The sequence below is a fragment of the Rhinolophus sinicus genome, linkage group LG07, assembly GCF_036562045.2.
Source record: "Rhinolophus sinicus isolate RSC01 linkage group LG07, ASM3656204v1, whole genome shotgun sequence".
Lineage (NCBI taxonomy): Eukaryota > Metazoa > Chordata > Mammalia > Chiroptera > Rhinolophidae > Rhinolophus > Rhinolophus sinicus.
In genome coordinates, this window is record NC_133757.1 from 61,998,474 (window position 1) to 62,010,184 (window position 11,711).

Below are 11,711 nucleotides of genomic sequence, written 5' to 3' on the forward strand. Positions count from 1 at the left end.
CTTAGGATCTGCCCCAAGGTGGGGGCAGGTGGAGTAGATGGGCCCAGCATGCCACTGTGTTCCCTTCTCCACATAATGACCCAATGGTTTGTGTGCCCAGGGGTGGTCTGGGTTTGGTAAACGATAGGGAAGCCTCCCGTCCTGTCTTGTCCCAGAGAGCCAGCTTTGAGAGTCCTTCAGGTGCTTTATAATCCATTTGTCACTCGTGTTGTCACAATGCAGCTCAGCTGGAGTCCTATGGCCACTCCAGCACCCCTGGATGCAGGTCAAAGGGGCTGCCCTTAGCCCTCCCTGTTCACTCTTGACTGATCTTCCTCCCCACCACGTTTCCAGGAGGAGCAGAGAAATAAAACCCCTTGAGTGTCTGCATCACATCATAATGCCCTTTCAGGGGAGAGGGGCCTCATTCATTCACTCATTTATTCATTCATGGTGTGCTGAGCCCTTCTCACCAGATGCCAGGCTTGTTTGGGCTGGAGGAGCAGAGACCACCAGGCTAAGTTCCCATCCCCGAGGGCCCCACAGAATAGTCAGGGAGACTGATGATGCGAGAGGGACAAGCACTGTGGCAGGGGTGCCCAGGCGACTGAGGAAGTGCAGAAAGAAGTCAAAGGATTTAATCTGACCAGGTGACGCCAGAGCAGGTCCTGGGGAGCAGAGGGCGTTAGAGAGCATGGGAGACTTGACACACCTCAGGCCCTTTCCTGAGGTTGGGGTCCAGGTATCCACAGGCCAGGGAAAAGCCCAGGGGGTGGGGAAACAGATGACAACCTGGGCCAGCCCCTCTCACTACCAGGCAGTGGGCACATGAAGGGTCCTCAAGCCGGGGGAGACATGAGAAGGTTGCATGGCAGAGCAGTACCTCTGGCTGTAGGCCGAGGCACAGAAATGGGCAGGAAGCTACGGTGGGGAATTAGGCATAGAACCAGGACCACAAGACAAGAGAGAGGGATGGCAGGTGGGTCTAGAACAGTGCTATTAGCTCAGATAACTGTTCTGGGGTCCTGATGATTGTGTGGGCACATGGTGGAGGGGTGGGCGGCAGACAGGAGAAAGTAAGGGGTGACTCCCAGATCTCTGGCCTGATTTTTGGACGGAGGTGTGACTATGTGAGAAGGCCTTGGCCAGGCAGCGTGGGGAGGGCGCAGTGATGATCTCATACTGGGCATGGAGAGTTTAGGGAACCTGCAGTTTAGAGGGCTACTCAGCACGGTGACGACAGAAATGATCCCAGGGCAGAGTGGGGGAGGTGCTCTAATGGGGGAAATGCAGATGACGGGAAGGCAGAGTGAGGACAGTGTGCCAGGGTGTGGGGGCCCCATACCTCTGGGCCTGCACGGTCCCACACACGGGAGCCACCAGCTACGGGTGACTGGTAGACATGCAGGGCGTGAGACGGTACTGTGCTCTAAGATTTCAAAGACTGTACAAAAACATCTCACGTATAATAATTTTTTACTGAGTATATGTTGAAATGATACTACTGTGGGTCAAATAACTCATATTATTGAAATTAATTTCACTGAGTATATGTTGTAATGATACTCAGTAATTAATTTTTACTGAGTATATGTTGAAATGATACTACTGTGGGTTAAATAACTCATATTATTGAAATTAATTTCACCTGCTTCTTTTTACTTTTCTAAATATGGCTACAAAAAATTCTAAATTGACACATGTGCCTGGTATCTGTGGCTCATGTTGTAACTATAGGACAAAGCTGCTCTAGCTGACAGCGTGGGTGTTGGGGGGAGACTGGTGATTAGGCCGCATGGGAGTGGGTAGACCAGGACTTCACCTTCCCCAAATAACTACTGTGGAGAGGGCGAGCTTCCTGTCCCTAGGTGTTCAAACAGGGGATGCAGGCAGGGGTGACCATACAGGATGGATGAGCCCCAATGGTCCTTTCAACTCTAAGGCTCATCAGAGCTCAGCAGGCCCTTTTCCTGCCCCGCGGGGGACCCAGGCAGACCCCTTTGACCTGCATCTAGGGGTGCTGGAGTGGCCACAGGACGTACCTGAGTGCCCTTGGTGTGTGGCCCAGAGGTCCCGCCTACCCTGGGGCTCTGGCCACGGAAGCCCTCCCGGGGGCCGGGCTGCACCCTCATCAGAGTGTGCTGGAGCATCTCCCTGGCTCTCGTGAGGGCTGCTTCTGCAGGGACAGCCACGTGGGGCACCACGCCCACCCCTTCCCAGGAGCTGCCGTCCGCAGCCCCCACTGAGCGGGCAGTGGGGATGGTGATGTAGAGGTGGGTGTCATCCACGTGGTAGGTTTGTGGAGGCTGGCAGCCCCTGCTGGTCACCTCCCCAATAACAAGTGCCCGGCCCAGCCTCTTCATGATGCAGGTAAATTCCTCCGCAGCGCCAGCGGTCACACCGCTGGTCAGAATGACCACGTTCTTCTTGGAGCCATAGCGTTCACCTGCAAGAGAGAAGGCCTTTCAAGACGGAGAGTCAAGTCACCACCCTGGGAGACCCACCTTCTCCATCGGGGCTGGACCCACAGAGAGGAGGTTCTGTGATTTAGTTTTGCACCCTTGTGTTCACACAAGAGTCTCTCCACTTTTCTGAGCCCCCGTTTCTGCATCTGTAAAATGGGGATAAGAAAGTATGCCCAATTCTGAGTATTTTAAGTGCTTTGGAGCCCTCTACCCCCAACACGGCTTCTTTTATCACCAAGTAATAGGAAAAGGCTTGACTTTTCCGAGAAAAGAGAGTGTTTCCTTTTTATGAATAATGAGAACAACTAACTTGACCAGACTTTTTTTCACTTTGGACCCTCAGAAGAGCCAAATTTGTGACTTGACAAGCCTTTAGGACAGTGACGTCCAATAGAAATGCAACGTGAGCCAGAATGTGAGCCACAGAATTCATTTTAAGTCTTGTAGTAGGCACATTAAACAAGCAAAAAATGAAAAAGATGAAATGAATTTTAATGATGTTTTATTTAACTCAATATATCCAAAATATGTTCACTTCAAAAAACTAATCAATAAAATTATTGATGGGATATTTTAAATGCTTTTCTGGCATCCATTTTACACTTTACACATCACAGTTTATATGAGCCACATATCCATGCTCAGTGGCTCCCATATTGGATGTCACAGTTCTAGGACCCCATGACGTAAAAAGCTGAGTCTATTTTTAACTTCTGGTCTTCAAAGTCTATTTCAATTTAGAATTCACCTGGTTCTGATTTTTAATTTACATTTTACAATGTTATATGAACGTGTGTCTTGGAAGCTCCTCCCAAATTCTTGTGTGGTAAGGAAGTGTACAAAGGAAAGTTGTGAGGTGCTTTTCTGGTCATATCCATATACCTATTGTTGAAGGGAGTTCAGGTTCCTTGATTTTTTGCACTGGGCAAGGGGGAGGGAGTGAGGCTATCCACCAGAGGAGGTGCTGGGAGAGTCGTGGCTCTGTGAAGTGTGGGGCCCGCGCTGCTCCTGTAGCCACTGCTCTGGGCCCAGGACAGCGAACAGAAGCCCTGGCAGCATCAGAACTTTCTTTAGGCAGGTGTGCTGAGCTGCTGCTGAGAGTTCAGGTAAGATAAGCACTGGAAACCCTGTGGGGTTTGGTGATGGGCAGGGGGGATCCTTCTAGTTCTACATTTGTCTTTCAGGCTGATGGCTGTAGTGGGGAGAATTGGAGGCGTTTAGGTTTTAGACAAACCTTATTAGCTGAGTGATGTTACACAGGATATTCTATCCAGCTGAGACTCTTTTTTCTCTTCTAGAAAATGGACATAATGGTATGAGTTTTGTAGGGATTAAAGATCTTATGTGCACATTGCATGGCATAAGGCAGGGACTTAAATTCCACTTACTATTATTTTTACCTAAACCCAAACTGTCTTTCTTTAATTTTTGAAAGCTTCTAGAATGAGAACAGGAAGGGGAAGGGGAAGGCTTCTGCATGCACCTGCAAGCTGGGTGTGGGTGCAGAGCTCAGTGATGGAATCATTGGGCCGGCTGTAGATTTTGTCCAACAGAATGGGAGGGCCTTCGTCGAAGAAGTAGGAGCACAGGGCAGAGATGGAGGAGGTTGGGCCACTGATGTTACACCTGAGGGAAGGCAGTGGAAGGCTACCGAGGGCGGAGCTCACAGTGAGGTGCAAGGTGTCCCTCTGGGAGTCCCTGATCTTTGTCCTGTGGAGGGTTCTAATTCCAGGCGGCCTCAGTCTAGTGCCCCTTCCTCCTCCTACAGAATTCTTTGGTTGGCATTCCCCGGAGTACTAGTCTCTTGAGAATAAGAGACTTTGTGGTCAAATTCATTTAGAATATGTTGCATGCCATACCCACCCCTTTTGATCACATGTTAATACATTGTGTGATATATATTGTATAATTACATTAAAGGCTCTGACAAAGTCCTGTAGTCAGGAACTTATTGATAGATTTCCCCCACTTACTGACCATGGACTACTCCCCTGCACCCATGCTGTCTGTGAGCAGAACACATTTTGGGAGCACGGTTCTCCCCAGGTGCATTCTCGATAATTTCACAAAATCCACTAGGCATCTTAGTTGAGGTGTCCTAATGTGGCACGTAGTGTGGTGGAGTGTTCAGAGTTGTGGAACTACATTGGAAGTGAGGGAGCCTCTGTCCGTCCCAGACCATACAGATTTACCCCATGTTGTGACCTCCCTGGGACCCTGTCTCTTTATCTGGGAAATGAAGAGTGCTGGCTGGCAGTGTGTTAGGAGCCTCTTCTGGTTGATAGTCTAGGATGGCCTGGCCTGGCTTCAGGGCACATGACTTCAGCATCTGAACCTCCAAACCTCAGGTTGGAAGGGCTGTTAAGCAAAGCACACCTGTGGGCTGGCCCTCCCCCTATTTAAAAATGTGGATGGCACAGTTAAGCAGATAGGGGCTTAGCATGAGGTTTGTTGGGATGTTTAATAGAGCATTTGAAGAATAAAGAGATCAGAGGGACACACGGAAGTCCCCGAGCTCCAGTTCTGGGCACACATCCATTTCTCTGCCAGGGAGGAGAACCAGACTCTGGGCTCCAGAGCCACGTGGTGAGTGCTAAGAACCATGGGAATGCTGCAGGCCAGCTCCCAGAGCTGGAGTCTCCATCTCCGCCAATCCCAGCTGCGGCTCTCTAGTAGTGGGGGTGGGTGGGAGTAGGAATTGTCTGCATTCCAGGGGAGCAGCTTGCCCCACCCCATGCGACGGAAGGTGCCCAGAGCAAGCCTGCCAGTGGACCTGGGAGGGGGCCTGGTCCTGGCCACTGCCCGAGGGCATTCTTCCCCCTCCCGCTCCCCGTTCTCTGAGGGAAACACACCTCTGTGAGGCACAGAAGGGTGGTGGCTGGCTGAAAGTGTCCCTCCAACAATCCTTTTGTGAGGTAAATAATTCTTTTTGCAATAATAGTGGCTATTTGAAAATTCTCTCTGGGACTCTGGCTTCCTCATTTTCATGACAAGGGTGGTCGTGGGCTGACTGTATGATGTGAGCCATAACCACAGGTGGAGGCCCATCTGTGCCAAACATGACTGATGTTCAGAACACCTGGGATGGAACCTGTCAAATATATAGATCATCGGTTGTCATCCTGGAGGTTTGGAATCAGTATGGCTGGGCTGGGGCACTGGAAACAGTGTTCTTCCTGTCCCTCTTCCCTCTCCCTCTCAAGGAATCCTATGACCAGGCACATCTGGGGACCACTGAATCAGCCCAGTAATTCTCATCCTGGAATGCACATTGGGGTCATTGGAGGAGCTTGAAAAATCTAGCAGTGCTAGGTTCTCACCCAGTCAATTAAACCAGAACCCTGGGCTAGCTGGCAAGAGCTCTGATAGCCAGGTGACCTAGTCTCTTTCAGCTGCTGTCCTGTGTCCTGGGGTCCTTTTTCTTCCTGACTGGGCCCATAGTTTTGATTGTCTTCCGGCAGCTTCCCTGACATGGCAAGGAACCACTGACCGCCGGCCCACTGACCTCATGTCAATAATCATGGCGTCCGTGTGTACAATCTTCTTCCAGACGTGCTCCACCAGCAGCTCTGAGACCTGGGTGAGCAGCTCACAGTCTCCAAACATGTCGAACCTCAAGTAGCCAATGTTGTCCTCAAGCACATTCGTGTGGAAGGAAAACTTGATCAGGTCTTCAAAGACACCTGCGGAAGGGATTTGGAATATTGGGAGGTCCCGCTCAGTGTCAGGAGAGGAGCAGAATTTAAAATCGGGGCAAGAAAACATGGATTTCCTTCACAGCATGAGAAATACTAAGGGCATGTGAAGGGAACATTTCTGAAAGAGGTAGTAAGTACCAGGACCTGTTCAGACGGTGTTGGGGGTTATGTGGGCAGTGGCCCGAGGATATGAACCCACGTGTGGTCGCCAGCTTCCTTATTGAGAATGCTCACGTGTGCCAACCCCAAGCCCTGTTGTCTGGAGCTGAAAGGCCCTGCACTGTCTCCACTCTGTCTCCCCTGACCAGACACTTTATGATGGCCCTGAACTCATTTTCCTCTCCCCAAGATAGGGAGAGGGGCGTCATTAGCTGCTGGGCCCCTGAGTTGTTCCCAGGGCCCTGGCCCTGTGCTTAGCACTTCACAGCACTTGCCATCATCCCATGGCCACCCTGTGGAGGAGACACCATTATCCCCCTGTTTTCAATGAGGAACTGAAGCACAGAGTGATTAAGTAACTTGCCCAAGGTCATACAGCCAGTAAGTGGTAGAGCCAGAATCTGAATCCACATGTGACATCACATGTGAACTCTGACTGAGTGAGCCCTCAGTTGGAATCTGGAGGCTCTGTGAGCCTAGTACAGTGCTGGCCCTTACGAGGCTCCCTCAACATGCCTGGACTGCCCTCTTTCTCTCCAAGGCGGCTAGAAGGCAAAAGGCTCTGTGGGCTGGACTGTAAGCAAGGAGCTGACACGGATGACACTGTTGACTGGGACACATAGTCTGTAGGCCCTGCTCTGCCCTCATTCACAAGCTCTTTGGCCACAGGCCACTCTCCCCTGCACCCTTTTGGACCTCAGTTCCCCTTTTTGTAAAATGGGATTATAATTCTGCAGTTGATGATTTTGGCGCCTTCAGCCCTCCCGTGATTTCAGCTGCAACTTGACCCCAGGTGACAGGGCCCTGCCTCCAGCACACCCCTGTTTTTCTACTCTCTACTTCTGGAACTTCTCCAAGCTTCCCCACAGTTTGAGAGAGTTCATGTCCCTTGGGGGACTCTCAGCCAATGGAGAACAGGGACTTCAGAGGGACGGCTCCAGGAGGCATTCCTCACACTTGACAAGGTCTTGTTGGAATCCTCAGAAGCAACAGTCTCAATAACGTACCCACCTGTCAGAGTTTTCTCCTTTCCTCCCACTCTCCCTGCTCCCTCACTCCTGCTTTAGCGACTACCTCCCACATGAATTGCCTGCACTCAATCCCTTGTCTCAGGCCCTGCTTTCAAGGGAACCCAAGATAACTGCTGCCCTGACTATGCAGTGAAATCACAGATGATAAACAATGTGGAGAGATGCTGTCAATGCTGCTTTTGATAGGGCTCTATGCTGATGGAAGTACCTGGTGAATCCTATGCTTCACCTTGGCCACTCGCCTGGAGAACTTTCCCTCATCCACCCAGCAGCAAAACTCCTCAGCAATGATTCACCTTTTCAGTGTTTCCAAAAAATTCAGTGTTGGCTTCATATATTCTGACCACAACAGCCTCACTCAGAATTTCCCATCCAGCTGGCCCTTGGATCAGGCCACATGTCTACCAAGGGCAGCTTCTTCACAATGCAGTGCTTTGCACTGTGGGAGGGGAGGAGAAGGCAGTCAGTACCTAACCAAGCAAAACGCATGGCTGTGGTTCTCTGGGCTGTGCACCGGCAGCCCTGACCACTCCAGGGCCCGTGTCCAGGCTGCATGCTTTAGCTCCAAGGCATTGTGAGGCCAGGCCCTTTGCCTGCTTCCCTGTCTCCATCCCCCAACTCATCCACACAAACTGTGGACCTCTGAGGCAGGCAGATGGGGAGCATTAACAGAAACCCCACATTTCCAGAGGAGGAAATCGTAGTGCTCTCATTTGTGACCTATTTGACTGTCAATGAGAAGCCCTGCAAACACTTGCCTTCCACTCAACCGAGAGTGAAGCTCCTTCTATACCAGGGGTTTTCAAACTGAGTTCCTATGGGTACCAATGTTCTACAGAGGTGCTCAGGGACCCCATGGGCATGGGGAGTGCATAGGATAACAGAGTGAGAGAGAGAAAACGATGTGACTGGTGAAAACTTAAGCATGAAAACAAGTCTGGAAGCCATTGTCTTGAACCGTGCTCAGAGCCCTGGATGTGAGGACATTTGGTCAACTCCCTCCTGGGACTATGCTGGGCCAAGTCTCCCTTGTATCTCACCTGCATGGGCACAATCCCAGGAATGCGGTCCTTGGCATCCTCAGGGATATGTGCTGTCTTCAGGTGTGGATCCCCAGACAGCATCTGCAGGTCAGCCCCCAGCATCTCAGCCAGGGCCCCTTCTGAGGTCACCCTTGAATAGTGGCTCTGCAGATGGCTTAGTTTGGCAGCCATCTTGGCCCCCAGCTCAGGGGAGGCATAGTTATTGGCAACCAGCTTCCCGGTCGTCTGCAGCACAGTGGGCACCTTGGCACGCAGGGCCACTATGTCCTGAGCTGTGGAGAGGGCCTTGGTCATGGGCACAATGATGTCGGGCTCCACTCCCGCTAGGTCCCAAGCCTCACCTGTGGTGGTGCTCAGGGCCATCTGTGTGGGCATGGAGGCATATAAGGGACTGCTGCCCACCTGGTAGATACCCACAGAGAGTGCCCCTCCAGCTGTGGGCTCCCCGATGACTGTGGCCCGCTGCAGGTCCTGCATGGTGTGAGCAAAAGCCTCAGCTGCCGACTCGCTGGTATGGCTCATCAGGATGTAGAGGTCCTTGTCGGGGCTGTAGCGCTGGCCAGCCACCTGGGGCAGGGTCCACACCTTCGTGACCCTCGAGGTGGCCCTGTCAAAGACAGAGTAGAGGTGCTGGCGGGGCTCCACATCAAAAAAGTAGGAGCAGAGCAGGGGCACAGCTATGGAGTAGCTACCAGGGTTGTAGCGCAGGTCAATGACCAGTGTGGCTGTGTCCACCAGCCCCTGCCACACCAGCTGTACCAGCTGTGGCCCAATGGCCTTCACCGTCTCCAGCTCGGCCATGGCGTCAAAACGCAAGTAGCCCAGCTGGCCTGGCAGCACCTCTGTCTTGAAATGGGCCTCGATGAGGTAGGAAAGCTCCTCTGGGGAGAACACAGCAGGGGGTGGTGGGGGCACCTCCTCTGCTGCCAGCTCACCAGGGCTGTGGAACACCAGTAGACGGTGATCCCCAGACATCTCTTGCAGGTCAGCTGTGAGCTGAGAGGCCGGGGAGTACAGGTCCACGGCTGTGCGGTAGGCCCCCTGGGCCAGCTTGGCTCGAAGCAGGTCGGCTGTCTTCCCGACAACCTCTGGCCGTGCATAGTGGGGCTCCAGCAGGCGCCCTGTGCCTTCTACCAAGGCCCCCAGGTTGCAATGGAACTCTAGCACCTCCTGGGCTCTGTGCAGAGCCTCCTCGGCCAGCACGATAGCGTCGGGCACCACACCGCCCACCAGCCAGCACTCCCCATGGTTGTCGATGAAGGTAAGCACAGGCACGGTGAGCGCCAGGCCGCCTTCCGGCGTCTCCAGCAGGGGCACGGTGCGGGTGTGCAGCAGGCTGCCCGCCGTGATCTCGCCCACCAGTGTGGCCCAGCCCAGTGACTGCATGAGGAAGGCCAGCTCTTCAGCGGCCGTGGCTGTGCGGTGGCTAGTGAGCAGGTACACCCCACGTTGGGAGCCGTAGTGCTGGCCCAGCAGCTCCGTGCGGCTGAAGTGCTCCTGCATGACATTGGTGCGGCGGTCATAGGTGGTGAAGAGATGCACGGGGCCTGCGTCTGGGCCCTGAAAGTAGGACAGCAGCAGGGGCACTTCAGAGGATGGCCCCCCCGGGGTTCTGGCGCAGGTCCATAATGAGGTACTCCGTGTCCTGCAGGGGCTCCCACACCTGGCGCAGGATGTACGGGCCCAGCACCCCCAGCATGGAGGCGTCGGCAAACCTGTCGAAACGCAGGTAACCCACATTGCCCGGCAGCACCGACATCTGGAATACGGAGTCCACCAGGGCCTGCCGGGCTACCTCATCCTCTGGCACTTCTGCGGCCACCTCTGGGGGTTCATCGGTTCCAGTCTCCGGCCCAGAAGAGGTTTCTTTGGGCCTGACAGCCTGCACCATGAGCCTAGGGTCCTTAGACACAGCCTGGAGACCGGCGTTGAGCTTAGTGACCAGATCTTCTTCAGAGACCATGGCAGCAAAGTCCATGCTGGCCAGGTGGTGCAGCAGGGCGGGCACACGGTCCACCAGGGTGTAGGAGTCCTGCAGGACCTCCTGAAGGCACCGCAGGACTCCTGGCAGTGCCCTGCGCAGCGTGAGAATGGCCACGGCCTTCTCTAGGGCCTGCTCTGCAGGTGTCCCCACACAGGGCAGCACCCCTCTGCCCTCCCAGGTCTGGCTGCCCCCACCCAAGTGTCCCAGGGACCTGGACACAGGCACCGTGAGGAAGAAGTCAGACTGGCCTATCCTCAGCTTCTCCAGGTCCAGGGCGCCCCCTACAGTCCGCTCGCCTACCACGATGGCCCTGCGCGTCTGTGTGAGGATGTAAGCGATGTCCTTGGCCACTCCTCCCGTGTGGTCACTGGTGAGGACCACCACATCCTTGTCAGCACTGTATCTCTCGCCCAGGACTTGAGGCAGGGTCCAGATCTCAGTGGTCGTATTTGAGGGGCGATCATAGATGGTGTCTACATGCAGGACCGTGTTCCCTGGATGCAGGTAGGAGATGACATAGGGGATGCCGGAAACGTGGCCTCTAGTGCAGTGCCGGAGGTCCAGCACCAAGGCAGAGGTGCCTATGAGCTTTCTCCAGATATTGGCCACCAGGAAGTCCCCCAGCTTGCTCACCACCTCTTGGCTCGGGATATCGTCCATCTGCAGGTAGCCCACGTTGCCCTCCAGAACATCATGGTGGATGACCTTCTGCAGCCGGGCCAGCAGTTCATCTTCTGTGAGGTTGGTGAGCACTGGGGCTTGCTGGGGAGCCACGAGGGCACTGGGCTCATACGAGATGACCAGGCGAGGGTCGTTCAAAGAGCTCTGCACGCCCGCTGTCAGGACATGGGCCAGGGTCTGAGGGTCTGAGATGCCTAGGATCTCACGACTCTTGATGGTCTGCTCAATGGTTTCTTGCATCCCCATCAGGTTCTCCGGGAAGCAGTAGTTATCAAGAAGTACCTTGGCCGTGTCCAGCACCAGGCTCAGCTGGAAGAGGTGTGTGGAGCCAGCCAGGCCACAGAGCAGTGTGGAGAAAAGCAGGGCCCATTCTCTTGTCATGGGGATGCAGAAGGAGGGCCGGCTCCTGTACTAAAGCTCCCTTGACTGCGTGCAAGCCACAGCACTGCCTTTCTTCCTTGCCCTTCTCAGCTGGCAGAGAGAAGGTCTGGGGCTAAACGCAGGAGCTGAGTTGCGGCTTCCACTTCCAGTAATCCTTTAATCCTGTCTGATTCAAGCACAACAACCCCGGGAACTGTGCAGAAGGACCCGAGGTAGTTTGACCCAGAGGGTATGTTAAATATCATCTTGCTGTGTCATCTCTGGGCATAGTAATTTGAAAAAACTCTCAT

General features: G+C 53.7%; 1 protein-coding gene across 1 annotated transcript; it reads right to left on the bottom strand.

Annotated features, from left to right (window-relative positions):
- Positions 1-1,756: 1,756 nt before the first annotated feature.
- Positions 1,757-11,421, bottom strand: RBP3 (retinol binding protein 3). The gene is given in 5 exon segments (XM_019718074.2): positions 1,757-2,425; positions 3,928-4,070; positions 5,950-6,161; positions 8,373-9,983; positions 9,985-11,421. Coding segments are annotated over 5 exon segments (3,912 nt in total). The 3' UTR covers positions 1,757-1,916.
- Positions 11,422-11,711: the final 290 nt, after the last annotated feature.